Raw genomic sequence first — 22,327 nt, 5'->3', positions numbered from 1 at the left:
GGGACTGAAATGGTCCCATTATTTTTGAGACGGAAGCTAATCTATCTCTAAGAACAGGACTTAATATTCTTTCCTTCTAGTAAATTCAAAGTTCTACAGACTCAGGAGAAGGGGTGGGGGAGGAAAAGGGTGCAACTGAATACACAGGGAAAAGAATACAGAATTCCAGAGCTGCCTTGCAACGCAGCCAAGGTGAATGAGCCTATTTACTGTCTCCTCGAATGTCTGAAAGGGCCCTTCAGACAACAAACACGCTGGGTCCCCTGTCCCTGAGCTTGGTAGGAAGACTTTTGGGAAAATGACGACCCCCTTGAATAGATGGCCACGTGGAACCACCAAGCTGTCCAAAGCATCCCAGCCACCGCTGGTCAGACCATGCTACAATGCGCCTTGAAGGCCCAAGCACCAAAGCATGTCAGAAGATTCCAGGGCAGCCCCGCTCTGTCCAGAGAGCACCAGGAAGGGGGCAGGACCCTTCTCCTAGACAGAGCTGGGTGGGGAGTGAGAGTTCAAAGGTCAACCTCTTGAACCCTCTGACTGACCCCCAGCCTCCCGTACTCTTCTCTTCCCTCCAAAATCTTTTCAGAGTGTCAGTAAAGAAAGAAAAAAGTTACACTGGGGAGGGTTTTAAAGACAGCATGTTTCAAAATTCACTGTGAAATGTTCGTGATTGGAAAGTGAAGCCTTCAGAAAGTATGGAGATTATATGGAGACTTCAAAGCCCATTACAACCACGGACAGCACCGTCTCCTGAATGTGTTTCTCACAGGTGACGGGTGGCCTGGATTCGGAGGCAGCCTGGCACGGGTGGAAAGCAAAACAGAAGCGCCACAAAAAGCTATTTTTAGACACACACTACGGGAGGTTACCCATTCTTTGGAAACTACGACCACTCTACATTTAGTGTCAAACTCCTAATTTGCACCTCTTTGACTGAATCTGCAGTAAAATGCAGACACTGGTGAAATATTATTTGCATTAATATTGCACGCTCCTGTGCAGAGTTCTGTGGGAGAACGTCCACCAAAATCTCATCTCACAGGAGTCACACGGAAACTTCTGATGTCATGTACATGAATGATTTTAAAGAGTACTCTTACTCAAAGGGGATAGTTTTTTTTTTTTTTTTTTTCCTAGGTGGGTAAGATGAAATTAGAGCGCTCAAGGGGTCAGGTACAGTGCAAATATCACGACTCTGATCAAGAATAAAAAATATGTAAAAGCAAATGTCATTAAATAGCATGTTTACTGTGATTTTTTTCTGATGTGATTATGATTCAGGTGACTCTTCTTCAAAAGTTTGTCTTCCATGAATGCATTTACCCTTCAACCCACCAATCCCACTTGTAGAATTCCGTTGTATAGACAAGCGTGCATATGAAGGAAAAGACACATACACACAGTGATCCTCTGTGACCCTCTTTGTAACAGCAGCAGACCAGAAGCGACCTGGGCCTAAGCCACGTGCACATGGGAAGCTCCCCTGTCCGTGAGAAAGGATGAGGCATGCACCTCTCCATGTACTAAAGTCATTCCTAAAAGGTATGGCTGAGTGACAAAGCCAGGGGCAAAATACTACCTTTTATGTAGGAAAACGGAAGGAGGAACGAATGAATACATGTTTATCTGTGCCTAACACAGTACCAGATGTAGAAGTTGGGAATGAATAAAAATGGTGATCTATACATGGCCAGTGGGACTTTGGGAACCAGACTTCTCAGTTTATACCTTTTCAGTTTTATTTTTGAACCACGCAAAACATCTAAAAATAAGTTTTAAATTTGGTATTTCTTCCCTTCTTTAGAAAAGAAGTTCTGAATGTGGCGTCGCTGAAATTGTATGTAAAAGTTTTGTACCGATGTTCGTTTTTCTGGGACTAGGTACCACAGCTTCCATCAGATTTGATCAGGGACACATGATTCTAAAGCTTTCCGGGCACGCTGCTTCAGAATCAGCCAGGATCTCTGAAGGTATTTTCCCTTCTCCTTGCCGTTTGCAGCTCAGCTATTAGGATCTACAGTCAAATCTTTCAAAATTCTGACTGCTGATGGGAAAGTAAGCTCTAGGCACACAAAATAATCACAAAATCATCTCACGTTTCTCAGAACAGAGAAAGGAACGTAGAAGCCAAAGCCAAACACACTTTAGTTCTTCTGGCACACACTTGCCCATGGGTGCTTAGGTGCTGTTTTATCAGGTGTCCTCAGAACCACGATGTAGTAAATACTATCAGGAAACAAGTGCCAACTGACTCTGACTGAAACATACACGAACATCCCCTCCAGGTACAGCATTTATTCATTTTCAAAACACTTAAGAAAACCAGCGCACTGCACTACTGAACAACCTCTTACCAAACACATCATTTCCCTGTAATTTTTCACAGCTTCTGCAGGCGCTAATTAGAGTGAGTACATTTAAAAGAGAAACCCCAGTTTGTCTAATAAATCGCGAAGTCTGGTATGTATACGTATCAGAAAGGAGGTAGTGAAAACCATCGAGTCCCCAGAGAGGCACGAAGCAGCCACCCTGCCCGGCCCCGAGTCACCCTGAACAAGACACGTTTCAGTTCTCCCTGGGGATCACCTCTCCCCTGATTACATACCTTTCCCTGAACACTGTGTCACGACCGGCTGTGGGAAGACGGTGTTCGCATTCATTGTTTATGGCTTTGCTATATATATAATTTTTTGTGATCAGCTAATACGGATGGCGTCAATCCCTGCTCATGGTTTTTTCCTGTTCTAATAAACACTTTCACGTACCGCTGGAGCATGAAAATACCTCCAACGTGAAGCACTCAAGAGAGCCACGGCCCGCTTGTGAGGCTCCGTAATTACACGCTGCATGGAAAGTGCTCCTTCATCACAGGTCTCGGGCTGATCCCCGAGCCCCGGATGCACAGGGCTCAGGGGAGAGACTAAGTCTTTGTTCTTGGTGCAACTGTCTGTTCCTCGGTTTTTCTTCCCACAGGGATTTACATTAGCAGCTGTTCAAACAGACGAAAAAGTGCTCTTTTCCAAGCTAATTAAAAAAAAAAAAAATACAGATCTTCCATTATATATATTCTTAAAGAACGTGTGGGCAGATACAGGTTCGAACGTCTATGCATTGGTGGGCCTGGGGTGGATGTGTTTTCTGATTAACGGGGACAACCTGGCACTAAGCAAATGTCTAAACACAGCAGAATCACAGTATATTCCACTAAAAATTTTAACATTATTAAAGCCTTTTTAATGCCTTATGTTTTCCAAAAACATACATGTCATTTAAAAGTCATAAGCAGTCATCAGTGGTAGGAGACTTAGATTCATCCTTGGGGAGGAGGGTTTCATGACTTGGGAAAGATGATATATTTGGGTTGAACAAATTTAAACCAAGTTGTCCCCAATATCCCTGGGGAAATGCAAGAGGCCTGGGACCGGGAGCTCCATTTTTGGTTGCACAGATTTCTATCGAAGGTAGAGAAGCACCTGAGCATCTGCAGAGCTGCTGCTTTTCTGGGTGGCAGGGGGGCTGGGGAGAGAGCACAGGATGAGGCCTTGGCCCCGTGCACAGAGGCCAGGCTTCCTCTCCCAGGATGGGGCGTCCCTCTGCCAGCTGGGCTGTATGCAGCGATGCCGTCCCAGGAACTGGGAAGGTGGTCTTGATGGGGGCGAGGAATCTTAGTAATTGCTTGTATTCCGAGCAGGGAAACCGCTTTAAAGTGCCCCTGAGCTGGGGGCCAGCCGAAACCAGATGTCGGGCACAGGCTGGGGACGCAGGTGGTGAGGCCAGGGCCTGGGATTCCTGCGAGATGACAGCACCAGTGGCCTTCTGAGTCCTACTTTTCCACTATCTGCAAACCTCTGCTAAGTCCTGTCACCTGGTCTCACCTGTACGGCACGGGACCGAGGGGCACGGGAGCTGCGGGGCGGGCAGTGGTGGGCGCCACCCAGCAAGCAGGCAGAGCCACGACCTCACAAGGCCCCACCGTGGAGAGGGAGGCTGAAGGGGCCAGGTGAGGAGAACAGCCCTGGAGGGAGGGCAACAGGGGCTCAGACGCACTGCAACTTGGGTGCCCTCATTTTACCCTCACCTAGTGGCCGTGCCAGTGGTTGCCCTGAGAATCAGATGTGGAGTTTATAACCTCCAGGTCTGGGACCGGGGCACTTCATCCATTCGTTCATTCTAAGAGATTGCATGTGGTATAAATGGTTATGTCCATTTGTCACAACTTTGAGCAGTGGCCCCATGGATTTATCTATGTAAAGTGTGTATCTTTTAAAGTAAAAAACACAGAACACAACTGGACAAAGCGGATTACGATGAACTGTACTCATTTGCCTGTGAACACTGCTGAGACCCCTTCCCTCCCAAGTTACAGGCCTCGATTTTTCTTTTTTGGCTGTGCTGGGTCTCAGTTGCGGCACTCGAGATCTTTAGTTGTGTCCTGCGGACTTTTCTTAGTTGCGGCATGTGGACTCTTAGTTGCAGCATGCATGCGGGATCTAGTTCCCCGACCAGGGATCGAACCGGGGCCCCCTGTGTTGGGAGTGTGGAGTCTTACCCACTGGACCACCAGGCAAGTCCCGGTCCCCAGGCCTCGATTGAAAGCCCTCGTGCCCACCGTTCAGGGTCCCTTCTCTCCACGACGGCTGTGGGCAGAGGCTCTCTGCCCCTCATCAACCCTGCTGTTTAAAGCCTGCGTTACTTGTACTTCCTCCATCACATTTATAAGTTCAGCACTATTACTGCACCCATCGCTCCTACTAAAACGTTTTAAAGTTCTTTCAGTGAGTTCCTATGAGGTTCCTTGTGTGTCTTTAGTGGTCCCTGGAGTTCATCATCTCATGGGGCCTTTGTCAGGTTACCCTGATGTTAGCCTTTGTGTTGAAATACTTGTTAACTGCACCCTCACCCCCCACCCCCAGACTCACTGGATACATTCATTTTTTCCTGTAGGATTTTTTATTTGGTGAGAAGGGACAGGAGTGTCAGGCAAGGGCAGGGGAGTAAGAACCCCCGCTCCCTGTTACTTGATGACCACACCAGGGGGAGAAAGAGGGGATGTGTGCACTCATCGTGTGTGTACCTGTGCACACGAGCATGAGGGGCAACGCCTTGTGGCACATGTTGGGAAACTGGATTTTCTTCTGTGACCAACAGCAAGACACTGAAGAAATTTAAGCAGGAGCACAGTACGACCGGATTTGTGTTTTAGCTGCAAGAAGAGGGTGAGAAGTGAGGCTGGGAGACTTAGTGGGAAGGAGGCAACGGTGGCGATGGAAAAACGAGAATATGCTTGAAATATGCTCTTTAGATAAAGGTAACACAACGTGGTAGGCATGCTCAAAAATTAAAAACAACACTCTCATGATCCAGCAATTCCACGTCTGGGCGTCGTCCCCAGTGCACGGAAGGCAGAGACGTGAAGGGACAGCACTACTCACAGCAGACCCCAGTGTCCCTCGACAGATGAATGGGTAACAAACTGTCCTCTACCGCTACAATGGAGCGAGAGCCAACCTTCAAGTGGAAGGACATTCTGACACAGCCTACAACACGGATGAACCTGGAAGACGTTATGTTAGGCGAAACAAACCAGTCACAAAAACTTGGGAGGACAGTCCAGTGACTGAATATTTGAGAGTCAAATATTCAGGCAGAGGGAAGGATGGATAGGAAAACCCTGGCAGAGAGTTTTGAGAGAGACAGGGAGGCAGCCCAAGATGGAACCCAGAGAAAAACCTACATTTCAGGTAGTTTCTCATGAAAAATCTCTCACTTTCCTAGTTTTCATTTGGATTAAAGAAAACATCCCATTTCACTGATATCAATCACGTATCACTGCATGTATGAAAGATAATTCCTGGGTCTTCTCTTTTACCTGATTTTGATGGCACCCACTTTTCTGTAAGTGATGTGGTAAACCGGAAACCACAGGGGATTATTTCCGGAACGTCATTTTCAGTAAGTGTGGTGTGCTGAGTCAAAGCCCCAGGGTGTAAGAGGCCCAAGTGGTTAGCAAGCAACAAATTTTATTTCTCATGTTTTTGTTCCTCTGTTTTTCTAATGAAGAATTCAGAGCGAAAAAAATCATGTTTTTAACTTCTTCAAAGTGAAATGCAAGTACTGACCTATACACTATCCCAGAGAGAAAAACTTTACAAACAACTTTAAGAGAGATTAAGGCTAAGGTTCCTAAGTGGGTATTTTCTCCTAAATATATCAACAAACTAGCAAAAACACCACCTGGCAACCTCATTAGGGGTCAGCATAAGGAAAAGGGGGAGGTTTGGAAATTGGCCTTCATTCAGAAAGGCCTCATGAGAAATATAACCTGAGAACGTCAGAGCTGGGGAGGACCTCAGGGACCACCCATTTCCACCCACCTCAGGCCCCGGGTTGCAACGTCACCAAAGACAGAGATGGAATCAGAACGCGGGTCCTCCTGACACAAAGCACAGACCTTGCGAGTTCAACACATCACCTCTTCTAAAGGTTCCACCATAAATGTCACTCTCACCCCCGAAATGTCTCCTCTTAAAGCTGAATTTTAGCAAAAAACAATTCAGTGGTGGCTAAAAGTGCAACTCCAACTGGGCCAGGCCAGGCAGTGGAAGACCTCAAGTGACAAGTGGCGCCATGACAGTCACATGGGCAGTCTTTCAGATGCAATAATCTGGGTGTGAGGAGAGAGGAAGGACCTCCTTAAGACTGATGACAGATTATTGTTTTACCCTTAAAACAAGCAAATACAGTCCAAAGGCTGCCACGACGCGCTTCAGGCATGCGTCCTGCAGGAAGCTCGGGATGCGACTCTGTCTGGTTACTGACCGAGACAATCCTACTTTTACTGAGTATCTTCCACCCGCTCACCACCAACTCTGGGCACTGCTGCCCATCCAGGGCCCCTGCACTGCTCCAGGGATGCTCGCTGGGTTATCCCCGAACCATGGAGCTAAGCTCTCAAACACTATCACATATGGTAGTTCTGGCTGTGAAGAAAGAGGACAGCTGACCCACTCAGTCTAGGGTAGCGCCAAAAAGGGGATGTGGTGAATGGGCCTCGTCGGGAATATAAACATTTCTGATATTCCTGTTTACTTTCTGGGACCAAGACTAAGTAAATACACAGAGAACAGTGGCAGCTTTCCACGTTGAGACAGTAGGACAGAAAAATCCCTTGGATTTTCTAAGGGACTAAAGATAATTCCGTGACCCTGTATCAGCAGTCAATCAATGATCACACGCGGGGGTTTGGGGGCCAGTGCTTCTCAATCCGGCGGCTCAGCGGACTCGCCGGGCCCCAGACCAGGAGAACCTTTGCGGCAGGAGGTGCTGTGAACCACACACACGCGCTGGAGGGGCACAGGGACTTGCTGGGGACCCGTTCTGCTGGCTGTGGCTGATGCCTGGCTGCCACCTGTGACTGAGAGGCTGTGAGCGGGGACAAGGGCGGCCAGGGCAAGATGAGGGCGAGATGCCAGACGCCAAGGCTGCCCATCGACAGACACCGCTCCACGGCAGCCCTCCCGTACGGACCTTTCCTCCGGATCATGACCACACTGGAGTCCAGCCTCAGACCCAAAAGTATCTTCTTGAAGAACAAACTGTACAATTATACTTCTTGTTCATTTAAATCGGTGATGTTCTATCCTCCCCCGACATCACCCAGGGAAACACAGCATGATCCAGGGAGCCCGGGGCTCATAAATCCTAAGTCCTCGCGTGGTCCAGCAGACTTCCCACTCCAGCCACGCCTCAGAGCGCCGGCGACCCGGGCGGCACTCACAGTGCGTAATGGGCCCTTTGGGGCCGACCTGAGTATTGATCCTCACAGCCACACTGCAATTCTTAAATATCACACACAACCAAATACACAGACATTTAATCTCAATGTCTTTCACCTTGGAAACTTAAGGTGTTTGGATTGGAGAGTTGTGAACAAATTGAGGCACTAAGGCTGGGAGACTAGAGATTAGCGAATGTGCTTGTTCCCCCACCCAGAAGGTCAGAGCGGCGGGAATCACAGACATTTAAGGAACCAGAGGTCAACAGCGAGTGACCAGGGACGAGACATCACGACACCCCCCCGGGGCTCCGGAGCTCTGAAGCGTGTGAAAGGCAAGACGGCCCCGCGTGCGGCTCTGCGAAGGAGGCCCAGAGGGCGCGGGGCACCCCCTTCTGCGGGAGGAGGGGCCGCACTGGAGCCCTCGCTGCAGTGGCCCTGCGGCCCAGCCCGGCTCTCAGAACGGAAAGGACTCAGAATGCACCGCCGCGCCGGCCCAGCGCACGGCGGTACGCCAACAGCCCGCGGTCCTCTGCACACGAGAGCCAGGAGGGGAGCTGTGCCCGAGCAGAGGCCCTGGGGACCGCCTGCTCCCCAGGGGGGCGGCGGCCTCCTTCCCGCAGTCCCTGGGGTTCGTTCTGGACCCTCGCCCCTTGCTGCCCCGACTACCCGACGGAGACTCTTCTCCTAGACGGAGCCGCTGGTCACTGCCCGACTCCCTGGACTTGACCGTGCACAGGAGGCTCTGGCACAGGCTTGTCCAAGGGCCCAAGGAGGATCCTCCCTCCCCCATCTGTCACCCAAGTCCCAACACTGCCGGGGACAGACCGCCTCAAGAGCTTCCCTGCACCACAGGAAAAACAAAAATTCGGAACAGAAGGAAAACAATGCGTAAGGCTCCGAGCCCCAATCTATGAACTGACTGTTAGTTCACAACAGGTTTTACTCAACGAAGAGACACCTTCTCAGTACGTAGAGGGTTTGTGAGGAGCAGGAGTGACGCCTCAGGTGCCGGAAAGTCACAGAATGTCAGAGGGGAAAGGCTCAGGGGACAGAATGGTAGTTAGGCCAAAAGACAAGCACAAACCCAACCTCTGTAGGAAGTTTGCAGGACAAAGGCAAGTGTGATAAATACACGGTTCTTTCTGCTTGGCTAGCCTGCAATTGCGAACACCAGGAAGTAGAGAACACACCACAGGAAAGGCACGTGTGAAAAGAAATCTTTCAGAACAAACGTTATTTGCAGCTTAAGTTCACCGGGGCTCCTCTGCATATAATAGACGAACTTGAAGAAAACGTTGTACTTCATTTTCAACTCAGACTCAAGGACTTAAATACATTGTGCAACTCTGGGAACACCCAGGCGATGGGCCAACGGGTGGCCCAGCACACGCCGCCATCTGAACTCAGAACTCGGTACCCCAGCAGGGCAGGTCCAAGGCTGCCGGCACCCAGGGGCAGCTCCCCCGGAAATGCAAGCAGATGCTCAGCTTCGGGGCAAAACCGGGAAATTCCCTGCCTTTCTCTTTGGATCCCTGGAGACACCGTAGCCTAATTCTTGAAGCTGCTTACTGAGGTGACGATACAGTCACATTCAGGCCCCGAGGGATCTGGAACATGGTTGGGCCTGTAATTCCCGAGGGGGCTAGTCACTGGCTGTTTCCTGTGCAGCTTCACTTAGCTGACCGCCATGACTAACCCCTCAGCAGCCAGAAAACGGTCTCCAGGCCGCGTCAGGATGAATGTAAAGAGGGCACAGATGACCAACGGAGGAAGCAAATGGAATGTTCCAAAATTAACAGAAAAGATCTGGAATATGCAGAATATAGTGGAGTTCCCTCAGGAAGGGTAAACCAACCGCAGACCCTCAGATCTGGAAGAATCGGCCATCTGCCAGCATGGCAGAAAAACGAAAACTGACCTAATGCGGGCCGAAGCATATAAACTCTACCCACTCTGCATTTTTCTAGAAGCCATAGCTCAGTGTTTCTGAAAAGGTCTTACAGCCTCAAATTAGCTCCTCAGTGAGATGAGAGATTAAACCAGCACGGTCCAACATACACAGTGCAAGCTGCGTATGTAATTTAAAATCTTCTAGTAGCCATCATTTAAGTAGTAAAAGGAAACAGGTGAAATTAATTTTAATCATACATTTTATTTAACCCACCCTATAAAGTATGTTATCATACCAGTCTGCAATGACTATAAAATAATTACACATTCTTTTTTCATGGCAAGTCTTGCAATCCAGTGTGTATTTTGCACCTGCAGACCAGCTCAATCCAGACAGGTCCCGTTTCAAGCCACATCAGTCCCACAGCGACCACGTTGGACATTCAGGATAAACAGACTCTCGTACTCTCGTGGGGAGCTCATTACTGACCCATCCAGACACACGTGGAAAAGCGGCCTTGCTACAGTTGCCTGCCTCTAAAGGAGTCCCCAGTGCCAAATGCCGTTTTGTTCCAATACCCTGTTATTTCAGCTGAAAAGCATTTTTTTCAAAAGCCACCTCTCTTGTCACAGCTGCAGACCCCCGACACTGAGCCCTGCCTGACTCGGCCAGCCTCCCCACCGGGGGTCCAGCTGCGCTCCCTCTCCAGGCAGGGAAGCTGGGGAGTTTGGGATGCCCCGAGACACTTTACCAAGCTATAAAGACAAACTCTCAGGACCTGCATGCTTGACTGCCTAGCACTGAACACTAACAACATAAAGAATCCACAATGTGAAAACCTGATTAGGAAGATGCTGAGTCTGGTCCCACCTCCCCTACCTGTTTTCAACATCACCTGGAAGAGAACAGTGCCTTCTCTGTCTTCTCCATTTATGAATGACACTGGCCCCCAAAACAACAGCCCCCTTGTCCTTCGCTAACCCGCTATCTTATTACGCGGCCTTGGGAAACGAGGCGATGCTTCATCATTTCTGAGTGACAGGTGAAATCCTTATTCCATCTCAGCTCCAGATGGGTTAAGAAGGCCCGGAGACACAGGGATAACGGACTGGGGCACAAGTGACCGGGAGGCATCGTACCTATTATGAGGCTGCAGGAAGCGGGGACAGAGCACCGGTGTCGTTTCCAGTAGGACCGTCATCGCCATGCACGCCCGCGAACTCCTACCTTTGTGGTTGAAGAAGCCCTCCATTTCCATGCTACTTCTGGAGTGGGCGATGCACAGGGAGCCGCAGGGCACCAGGCCTTCCGCCGCGGGGGACCGGTCAGTGGTCCGCACCAGACACCAGTCAGGCTTGTCGTGGGGCCGCTCCAAGACTTCCACCGTCTGGCCACGGCGGATGGTCAGCTCGGTACTGTTACAGGCCGTGAAGTCGTGGATCACCACCGTCAGCTCACAGCCGCCAGACAGCTGGGGAGGGAGGGGACAGGTCAGCGAGCCCACGCCACCGGCCCTCAGCAGGCAAGGCTGGCGCCTGGGCCGGGAGCTCAGCTCCCATTCCACAGCTGGCTCAGAGCACCGGGCACCAGCCGAATGAGGGCTCTCCCGTTTCCCTGTCCCTTAATTTACGTCCCTTTCGAAACACTCGAATATTTACTTTTTCACATTCTAACATACAATAATGATTTTCTGTGTGTTACACTGTCAGAATCTGATGGTTTTCCATGAGAGTGTCCAACTACTTTTGTGCCTGAGACACATGTCCCTTCTCAAAGAGTGCCACAGACCGGTGACCCTTGAACAACGTGGGGGGCTAGGGGCCCCGACCCCCCTGCACGGTCAAAAATCTGCGGCTAACATTCGACTCCCCCCAAACATAACGACTGGTAGCCTACCGTCGACCAGAAGCCTTACCAATGACATGAACCGTTGACTAACACGTATTTTGTATGTCATACGTTTTACACACTGTATTCTGACAATAAAGTATGCTAGAAAAAAATGTTACTAAGAAAATCATGAGGAAGGGAAAATACATTTTCAGCACATATATGTACTTATTGAAAAACAATGCACGTATGAGTGGACCAGGGCACTGCGTCTGTTTAAAGGTCAACTGCACTCATTTTTAAACTTAGGGCAAACTAGTAAGAACTCTGCTTGTAGGCCTTTTGGGGGATTGTTGCGAAATACGGTGATAAAATCAGATGGAGGCCAGCTCCGGCCTGGCGAGAGCGGTGTGGCCGGGGCACTGCGGGCTCCTCAGCGCCTGTGTCCCCCGGATCGGGAGAAGCAGCCGCAGAGCAGGGGGCCCGGCATCCGGAAACACGGTCGGAGCACGCTCTTCTCTCTCCGAAAGCCTTCGAGAGCCCTTGCCGGCCCCCAGGACACTCTCTAGCACGACCCTCCCGACCCTCTGCCACCCACCCCAGCTCCTCCCGGGCTCCCTCCCCGCCCCAAGCCTCAACGCGTCCCTCCACACGCTGCATGGGCACCGGCTGACCCCTCATGTGCCACGTGGCTTCTGGCCTGAAGGGCCTTGCCCTCCTTCCCTCCTCTCTCCTCTCCTCTCAGCTCACTCTCATTTTCTGCCCGAACTCTTCTAAGTCTCGGCCCTTTGAAGCACACCCAGGAACTCTGTGAAGAGCATCAACGCCATGATCCTGCCTGGAAAACAGGTGCGGGGCCTTCTCACGACCGCTTGCCGTCCACCTTCCCTTAGCCTGTACACTCCCTGGGGACAGCTCACAGGGATGCGCATTATCGCCCCTCCCACAGGAGGATCCTGTGACCAGCTCCCCGTCTTAGGCCCACCCCCTCTGGCCCTCCAGTCTGGGCAGCCCCAGGCTCAGGCTGCACACCGTACCCTCCGTGCTGGGCACTTCCAAGCAGGCACCCGGGCCTGCTGCTTCCCCAGCCCTTCAAAGCAGTGAGTCTGGGACGTGACTCATTACTCGCCCTCACATCTGTTTCTCTTCCAGCGTTGCCTTTTGGGTAACGGTATCACAGTCAACCGCACTCCTTTGCACCCCCGAAACGCGGTCAAACGGACTCTAGAATGTGTTTCTGACTCCTCCCTTCCTCAGCACGCCCACACCAATCACTTCATTTGGATTTCTGCAATGGTCACCTGAGTGCCCTGCCCGATCCAGGCTTTCCTTCCAAACCACCTGAACACCGCGGCCAGAGTTACCGTCTTAAAATGTTCACACATGCCATCCTCCTATGCAAGAACCTTAGACACACATTCCTTAGTCTAAGACGCAAAGTTCCCGTAACCAGGTCCTAGCCCGCCTCCCCGGGCAGGCTCGGCTGCTTCTCCCGTGCTTCACGGCCCAGAGGGGCCGTGTCCTCCTTCTGAGGTGGGTCCTGCACGCCCTGTGTCCATGATCCCTTCTGCTTGGAGCCCTCACCTCCCCAGTTGGTCTCGTCTCAGCCCCCGTCAAATCCCTCTGAGAAGCTGCTCCTGTACCGTCCTTAGCGCTCTGTCCTTAAACAAATTACGGCTCAAGTCTGAGACGAGCCAGGCTTTGGGTTGTGTGTGTGTGTGTCTGTCCTCGGCACCAGAAAGCAGGTTTGTGTCATTCTTCTGCGACCTTTCCATGCCCAGTGTGTGATGCCCCCAAATGCCAAGGGCCGGTGCACAGCTTGTAAGAGGAAGCTAGCAGCAGGCTTCTCCCAAAGCTGCCTCGGGCGGTGCTTTGTACCCAGCAAGTGGTCACACATTTGCTGAAGTGAAAAAGGTAAGATAGGTTTGCTGTAAAAATGAGCTGTTTGAAAACCAAAACAAAACATGGGCTCTTCCTCTGTGACTTCGGGAGTGAACTCTGCCTGTGTGTTTCCTGTCCCCCCTTTGGGCATCAGCACGGAGACCACAGAAGAAGAGAAGACGGTCGCTGGGCTGAGCTGCGATGTGCAGGAGGAAGGGGCGGCCGGGCCCGCTGCCGGGAAACATCCTGTTCCAGAGAGGCCACCCAGCCCCACCCCCAGCAGAGAACTGACTCCTACCCGGGCTCGCAGCCCTGCAGTGTCCTCGGCTGCCTGCCGGCCCTCTGTCACGCTCCATGCTCTCCACTGCCCTCCTGGTCTTTCCAGAGAAAGTTCAGATATTTAGAATAAGAAACACATGTCCACTTGACAACCACAGAAAGCAAAACAAAACAAAACTCTTCCAAAATGAAGCATAAATATCGACAAAAGGAATTGTCTTTGCTGGGCCACAAAGGACATTTTCCCCAAGTGACTAACCCCCTTCTAAATTTTACAAACTTCTCTTTGGAAAAACTATGCTGAATCTCACATATCTCACATATTTCTCTGTGAACAGTCGAAGATGCTAATGTTAAAAGGTTAACAGCAGAGGCTCAGCCCGGAGAAGAATCTTCCTCGTAAAACCCCACGTTATGGAAGTGGTTAATCCCTGTAACGAAAAGGAGGAATGTTTCCCATCCCAGGGAAAACGTGACCCGTGAACAAGCCCCGTGGGGAGCCCAGCCTGCCGAGGCCCCTCAGGCCTGTACCCCCTACGGAGCCTTCCCGCGGCCCGAGCCGCCCGTCGCTGGGCCCGCTTGCGCACGTGGTCCCCGCGTGTCACCACCCCCGGCCCCCGGAAGCTCCGCTTCAGACGGGCTCCCTCATCACCAGCCTCTGCTGGTCTCCTCCCGCTGTAGGAACTTTTCAGACTGCTCAAAGCCACGTGGTGTGTTCTGTGGGTGGGGGAAGGGTGGGAAGGGAGAAAGCGGCTGCCAAGAGGAATGAAGCTAGACTTGCTTTCTGGCACTGAGTGTTCAGCCCCTCACAGAGTAATCAGAACTATTGGAAACATCTGTGCACTTGACAGAGCCTGAGAAATGAAAATCAAGCCTGTTCTGACAAAGAATCGCATACTGAGTCAAAATTCTTTTTCAAAGCCTTTAGAGAGTTAGTAACAAAATCTAGTACCAGAAGAATGTCTTCAGTGCTAGAATTATCATTAAAAAAACCATATCTTCTTGGCTCTACCCCTAAGAATAAACTGACTTTTCCCATGAGAATCTCCTGCACAAATCTATAAGGGGAGGATTAAATGGGCGTTTTCTAGTCCAGAGAGGAGACAACCCATGGATTTCTGCCTCAGTGTTCGCATTTGAGTATTTTAAACTTATTCCAAAGCTTGTCTTTAAAACCAGGCTTGTTAATTAAAAAGACTTTTTTTTTTGGTATAAAATACTTAAAATAACTATTTTGGAGTATCAATGCAAGTCATTACAGCCTTTTACGTAGAATTAAACTCCTAATTAGAAAAAGTTTGGGTTATCCTTATTTATTGACAGTGACACTTCTACCTCTAGTGACACAATTTCATCACTATGTTGAAAGTGTTACCATTCCATTTATCTAGTTTAAAAATTCACTTTTCCTTTCCAACCATGTTTTGTGAAAGTTTTCACATTATCTTTTTCACATCTATATATTTTATGGACTTGTATCATGGGCTCCTTACCACAAGCATTTGGTTTAGGATTGCAATTTATGAAAATCTCAATTTCCATGACTCACATTAACTCTTGTGACATTCTCATCAGAAGATATTTTTTTCCCAATCTTTCTGCTTTTCACCTTAAAAAAATTAAATGTGGTGACTAAAAAGCATGACAGTAAAATGGCCTTAATTGGAGCACGGACCATGGATACTATAATGAAATGCCTCCTCCAAGACCAGCCATGTCCCTCTGAAAGGGCTGCCGGGGGAACTCCCGTGATGCCGATGCACAGACAATTAGCAGAACCAAACCAGGGTCCCTTTGCCTGAGTTCTCTCAATGACTGAAAATGAACAAGTTGCTGTGTTTCACCCAAAAGAATGAAATACTCACCTGGTCGCAGGCACGTGAACCTTCAAAAACCGTCACACAGGACAGAACTTTACTTTTTACATTTTCTGGAGAAACCACGGTATATTGTTTTGCTTTGCCTGAACCCAGTTAAAGACAGTAACTGAAGCAGGGCCGTGGCTGGGCGCTTCTCACCCACTGCTCGGGCTCTGGCATCCCCTCCCTGGAGCTCTGCAATGAGGCATGTCTACTTTACAAGAACGTACAGTTCTTGAGAGACAACAGCAAACACCTGATTTGAATGACTGGCTCGCAGGTGAGTTCTGGGGCGGGCTCCGCCAGAGGAACAGGGGCTCTTTACGACTGACACGCGGATGGTGTAGTCCTCTCTGTAAATGAATCTGCTTCGAGAAGCTAAGATCAATTGCAGGTGGGTGTCTGGCCAACTTTCCGAGAGCGCTTCAAAAGGAGAGGGGGAAGCATTCTACTAAAAGCCACCTTCCCCTGTGGAACAGAGTGTACCAACCCACGGTCACATCCTACAGCCCAGCACGGTGCAGGCACTAGAAACCTCACAAAAGGGCCTTGCGGTTTTGTGCAGGCTGCACACAGAGCAGACCAAAGAGTGGTTCCTCGGTTAAAGGGGACTAGAAAGTAGAGCTCCGTTAATTACCAGCTCCGTGGTTACAAGAGAAAGGCCGCCACCGGCAGCCAGAACGATTCCCCAAGGAAACGCGTTACCCCAGCTTCTCCCTGGGCGACTTTGCGGAGGCCGGAAGCTTGGGCTTCTCAGCGGCCGTCCTAACCACGGGACCGTCAGGCCCCTTGCTCACCCCAAACCCAAGGCCAAGTTCACAGGAGAAGCCGTCACAAAATCTGCTGCTGGGTTTCCAAGAGGACCACTGTGAATCTCTCACAGATTGGGGTGCAAAAAGAAATCTGTCAGAACTGAAAAATGGTTAAGATGGCAAAAATGTTGTTTCTCACCACCCTTTCCCCAAGAAAAAGAAAAAAAGAACGAAACAAAAGGAAACAGAAAAAAAGAAAAGAAAAAAAAAAATCTGTGAGAAAAAACTTTTTCAAAAGCAGCAGCTTACCCTACCCAACATTTTTACCCAGAAAAAAAATACTGAGTATAATATTCAGGGAGGTTAATCCTTTACTCTTTGCTAATGTGATCACACGCTGGTTTTGACACATGAAAATATCCCTTGGAAGCCTTCCTTGACTGTGATACACATGAGGTGCAACGGAAAGTTAGACATCTAGAAGCTAAATTTAAAAGATATATTTGAAAAGGCAAACTTTAAGTGTAAAAAGCCAGGCAGATCAGAGAGAGGTCAGCGCCGAGGTACCAGGCCTCCAGGCTCAGCAGAAGCTGGCCTGGACCAATGCCACACTTGCCCTCACTCTGGACATTTTAGAACGAGAGGCGCCGAGGGCTGAGCCGCGGGGCATGAATGAAACGCTTCGTTGGCTGAAAAGTGGAAAAATGAACGAGGCTCGGGAAGCAGTCGGCTGGACCCCACCTGTACTACTTTCAATCACAGGTCCTGGAAAGCAAGACCCCTCTTGGGACAACTGAGCCCAAAGGAGCCTGTTTGCTGTGTTTCCTGAGTAAGCAGCCCTTATCCAGAAAAGTCCATTTGAAAGGCCTCTTTTTTTTCCCCTGAAAAGCTAAGGTATGACAGCCAGGTGACCGGCCGACTGGGTCCCTCACCCAAAGGAAGAACCACCAGAATAAACCACCAGCCTCGAGTCTGAATCAAAGATGGGCCGTCATTGTCAACAGTGACTTTGACCAAGACTGCAAAATTTACACGGAAAAGCACTTCTCGATGCACCGCTATTTTTAGAAACACTTTTGTTACAGTTATACCTAAAGTTGTAGTTTTGAAAAATCTGCCTTTTCTTAGAACTGAGGCTCTCTGCTCTAGCATGGGGGATTTTGTTTTTCTGATTGAGTGACTAAAGTTAGCAAAGACTGCATTCATTCTGTGGCTTTATGAGAGCACTTAAGAAACTTGTTAAAAACTACAAAAAGCCACAGTCACTTAGAAAGACAGAGGGAACCAATGCCAGGAGCCAGCCTCGCCAGGCTGCCGGCGGGGAGGGCTTTCTCTGCTTGTTCCCGTGGAGCAGCACCTGTCCTGGGCTGCACAGGCGTTGATGCCCTTGCACCTGCGAAGGCACGAACCAACCTCGTGCAGAGCACGGACTCATCCTACGGCTGATGCGGCAGGATCACAGGCGAGTGGCTGCGAAAACGTTTCCAGCGAGAGTCTCCCGCTTCTTCAGAGGCTGCCCATTCAACACGCCATCAGTATTCTGCTGTTGAGCCCCCAGGACGTGCAAGTTCAGGAACTGAGTCTGAGCAATTTACCCTTAGCACAGCTTCTAGCTCCTAATGAACACAATTAGCTTCTAAATCCACGGCAGTCAAGAGCGCTCACTAAGAGGCCGATGTACGGCGGTCTGCAACAGCCAGTAATGAGTGAGGGAGAAGGAGGCAATTTCTGAAATGAAGACACAGTGACAGTCGACATCTAGGCAGTGCTCAGGGCGTGAAGGCACTGTTCCAAACGCACATTTTTAATGCTCACAGCCCTAGAGTGGGGAGTCGTACTGTCCCCTGTTACAGATGAGGAAACTGAGGCACGGAGAGGCTGCTGAGAAGCAGAGCTCAGAGGTCTGGCTGGGGAGGCCTCCTTGCTCTTAACCATCTGCTGTCGGACGCTAAACACTTTGCTTACATGACTCTGGGCAGAGTCGGGACCCGTAACTGACGTCCCGGGATTAAAACCATGTGCTGTCCCCAGAGAGGCCTTTGAACGAAGCGACTCAACTTCACGCCCACGCGGGCAAACCTACACGAGGCTCCGGGACACCCTGGCAAGGGCAGCAGGCTGGGCAGCTCCTGGAGCCAAGGCTCCCTCCTGCCTCTGGCAGTTGCAGGCAGAGGAGAGAGTGTGAGCTTAGGCGGGTGGCACACAGGGCCAGGTATGTGAGGAACCGGGCTGAATGCAAGCATGAGGCACTTCCTAAGTAGGCTGAATGCAGGCTTCCTTTCTCCAAAACTTGAATCCAGCCTCATTTTAAAACGTACTGGCATTAATTACTTTATATACTACCTCAGCGCTGCAATTTATGTAAATCCATCCAAGTTCCTATGGTGCAGACTGTCACTTCACAGAGGTTTATTGACTTTTTAAACTACATAAATTTCATATCTCCAACACAGTGCTATATATACTTCATGAAAAGTAACTGAAACCATTTATTTTTTTTAAATGTGTGAATTCATATACTCACATCACAAGCTTAGGGGCAATTCGTGCCAAATATCAGTCTCAACTGAATTTCTCGTTCATTACAAATAAGCATGGCACGGCTTCAGACCTAAAGAAGGCTCACACCTGGCCCCCTGGTGGCTTGGGCCGCTTTTCCACAGCCTGCCCTGTCTGGCCTTGGTTATTTTTTTCATCCTGACCTCAGGATGGTTTGTTCTATAGTAGTAGCCTGTATTTGATTCGCATATTTTCTATTTTCCTTATAATATAAATTTTTGTTATATGAAGCAAACCACAGACTAATAATGCATACAGAAGGAAAAAATATTAAAAATGCTTCTTTAATACGCCAAAATATTTAGCTCCGCCTCAGCTCTAGTGTGAAATAACAGGGTCTAGACCCCACCAGGTAATTAGATCCACATTCCGTTTCTGGCTTCCGCTCTCTATTCTGGGTGGCCCTGCGAGGGTCACCTGGCCTCCCTCGTCCCCGCAGTGACCTGGAGGCGTCCCCTCCCAACATCAGGGAGACAAGCTCAGGACAAATGAGACAAGAATCTGGCAAGCATTTGATTTCTTTGGAACCCAAATTATATTTTCATGAGATCACTTTATCAGCACAAGCACCATTAATATGGGCAAGAATCAGTGCTACACTTACATCTGGAACAAAGAGATGGCAGATTTTAAAACCGACCTTTTCGAAGAAGGAAAGGTGCTCGGGGGGCCTGTGGTCTGTATCTGCTAACAGTGTCCCTGGAGAGAGGGTGTCTCCAGGCCCCTCCTTAACCCACTCTTCTCAAACCCTGTGCCTCATCTGAGAGTTACTACAGCCCTGGGCAGACAACTTTTCCTCAAGAGTTCTCCAAGAGGCCAAGCCGAAAACATCCCCCCACCCAGTTTCTGAAATGGAACCAAACTCCATGATAACAACTAACTCATAACAGATATCATAAATTAAGTCAAACAGGCAGAATATGGTTAAGTAATTTCCCTTGCCAGATCTATCTGCCCATGTCATCAGAGGCTATTTAAACTTGAAATATGTAGGGTGGAAAGAACCTTGGGACATATGAAAAGTTACTGCCATCAGAGATAACAGGGTTTTCTGGTTAAGCTTAGTCCAGAGTAACAGTGCATTTTACAAACTGACTCCATAAAGGATGCAGTTTCTTAAATGTATTCTCCTGAATCATCTACTGACCCTGAAATGTTCTACCAGAGAAGTACAGAAAAGGAGATGGCTACAAGAAAACCTCCCCAAAGCAGAGAAGAGACACGTGTAGGCATATGTGTGGTCGCAAACATGGGCCTTCTTTTGTATAAGGCCTCATGGGTGTGGCCCCTCCAAACTCGACATTCTGACTTATCCATATTAAGTCTCACACGTTGCTTATTTTCCTCCCAAGTACAGAACACAAGAACGGAAGAAGACAACCCGTTGCAATTCTACGGTCTTAGGAAGACATTTCATCCTTTTTGTGTACTTCCTATTAAGGACCTATGGCCTCAATGAGGGGTATTAAATACATGCCACATCCACTTAAGAAAACAGTTTTGGCATGTCACTATGCGAGATGGTTAAGAGTCATGAGAACATCAGGTAGGCTGAGAGCGGCTGAGTGAGAGGCTGCTATCACAGCTTCACCCGGGAGCACAGGCAAGGCGGCACCTGCAGAAGGGGCCCTGGCGGGATTTCTGAGCTACGGAATGAAGTTCGGTGGCAAGGTGTGAGATGAGGTAAACAGAAACTGGTGAGTTACCTTCACAGATAAAATATTTAAGAGGCAGTTCTTTAATAATTCTAACACCCCAGTAGATCCTCAGTGTAAAATGATTAATTTCCGCAAACCTATACTGTTGTTAGTGATGTATCCCTTCTCTCTCACTGGGTACACAATGTGTTGTCTTAAAAGCAACAGTTCCTAGGATAATGCCTTATTTTTCTACAGGAGTTGTACAGACTCAAATCCAAGTTCACATAAGCCTATTTTGCTATAATAGATTCGAAGTAGAACTAGTTGCCTCTTCCTAACTCCAGGGCAGAGCCTTATCTCTGAGGCCAACCTCCTGTGAATCCCGGTCGGCGCCCCGCAGCTGCCAGCCCCCAGTGTCAGGGGACAGGGAGCCCGGGGGCACTAGCACACGGTTCTCTGTGGGCCAGAGGCACAACCTGGCACCAGGCAGCACCATCTCAGAGCCGGGGGCTGGAGAGCCAGGAGCCCCTTCCCAGATGCAGGGGGCGTTTCCAGACTCCCACCACCACCCATTTATATATAAACCACCCAAGAAGCAAAGCTACCCTTTCTTCTTGGGCCAACCACCAGAAAAATCTTAACACCCCTTCCAAAAGACAGAACTTACATTTATTTTTCTCTGACAATTTCATTCAAATAACCTGTTTTTTAAATAAACTTTTAAACTCAGGTAAACCCAGACCAGATCCATGAGAGGACATCTGGTAAGACTGTGAGTTTGGGGCTTGGTGGACCTCCAGCTGGGGCAGCGATGCTCAGCCTCGGCGAGTCTGTGAATTGGTCCCCTCGGCGGGAGCCACGATTACTTTGGACTTTTCCTTCAGGTGGAAGTCTTGTGTAACTATTAAGATAACCCAGTCACCTCAATTACTACTTTTTTAAAAGAAAATAATTGGGATTACTCTAATGAAATGTTTCCAAGTTCAAACTTTATTTTCTTCACTGAATGACTATGGGGGGGGTGCCTCGGGGAAAGAGGCTATTAGGGATCAAATGACTGAACATGTCATTTATCTTATTCCTCATTATTACTACTGGCGAGAAATATTTGCTGAACGTAATACACTGAGCTCCGAACAAAATCAAACGAGACATTGTTTTTGTTCTCCAGTCCTGTTACTCTAAGCATTGTAAGTTCTAGGACTTATTATTTAGTGAAGTCAAAAAGGAGGTTGAGAAAGAGCTAATTACTCAAATTAGAAGGATTCTGAAAATGAAATCAGTGTAGGAAACCAGTATTTTTAAACCTACTTACTTCTGTCCTGGGAACAACATTCAACACCGTGAATTCTGCAAAAGCAAGTGAGAAAAGACCGAAGCCTGGGACTCAGACTTGCCACCTGAAGCAAACCCCGACACTGGGCTCCCTCCTGTGACAGCGGCCGTCTCCAATGACGGGAGGTCAGGACAGCGAGTGGCTGCGGAGACACCGTGCAAAGGCAGACTTCTCCATCCCCTCGGGACTAAGGCCTCTCGCGGGGAAGTCCAGCCGTGTCAGGCACTGAGAAACCCAGAATTCTGGACCAACGGCAAGTTCAATGAAACCCCTACTTGCTGTCAAAAACTTGCTTCAAGAACTTGGTCTAGGGCTTCCCTGGTGGCGCAGCGGTTGAGAGTCTGCCTGTCAACGCAGGGGACGCGGGTTCGAGCCCTGGTCTGGGAAGATCCCACATGCCACGGAGCAACTGGGCCCGTGAGCCACAACTACTGAGCCTGCGCGTCGGGAGCCTGTGCTCCGCAACAAGAGAGGCCGCGATAGTGAGAGGCCTGCGCACCGCGATGAAGAGTGGCCCCCGCTC

General features: G+C 49.4%; 1 protein-coding gene across 4 annotated transcripts in view; it reads right to left on the bottom strand.

Annotated features, from left to right (window-relative positions):
• TRIO (trio Rho guanine nucleotide exchange factor) overlaps window positions 1-22,327 on the bottom strand; it is a 370,516-nt gene that overhangs the window by 67,002 nt on the left and 281,187 nt on the right. For all 4 annotated transcript variants that reach the window (XM_061189136.1, XM_061189139.1, XM_061189138.1 and 1 more), the window contains exon 34: window positions 10,896-11,139. In XM_061189136.1, the coding sequence (XP_061045119.1) occupies window positions 10,896-11,139 (244 nt within the window). The remainder of the gene's footprint in view (window positions 1-10,895; window positions 11,140-22,327) is intronic.

Source organism: Eubalaena glacialis, chromosome 4 (genome assembly GCF_028564815.1).
Source record: "Eubalaena glacialis isolate mEubGla1 chromosome 4, mEubGla1.1.hap2.+ XY, whole genome shotgun sequence".
Taxonomy (NCBI): Eukaryota; Metazoa; Chordata; class Mammalia; order Artiodactyla; family Balaenidae; genus Eubalaena; species Eubalaena glacialis.
This window is presented reverse-complemented; position numbering and strand designations above follow the sequence as displayed.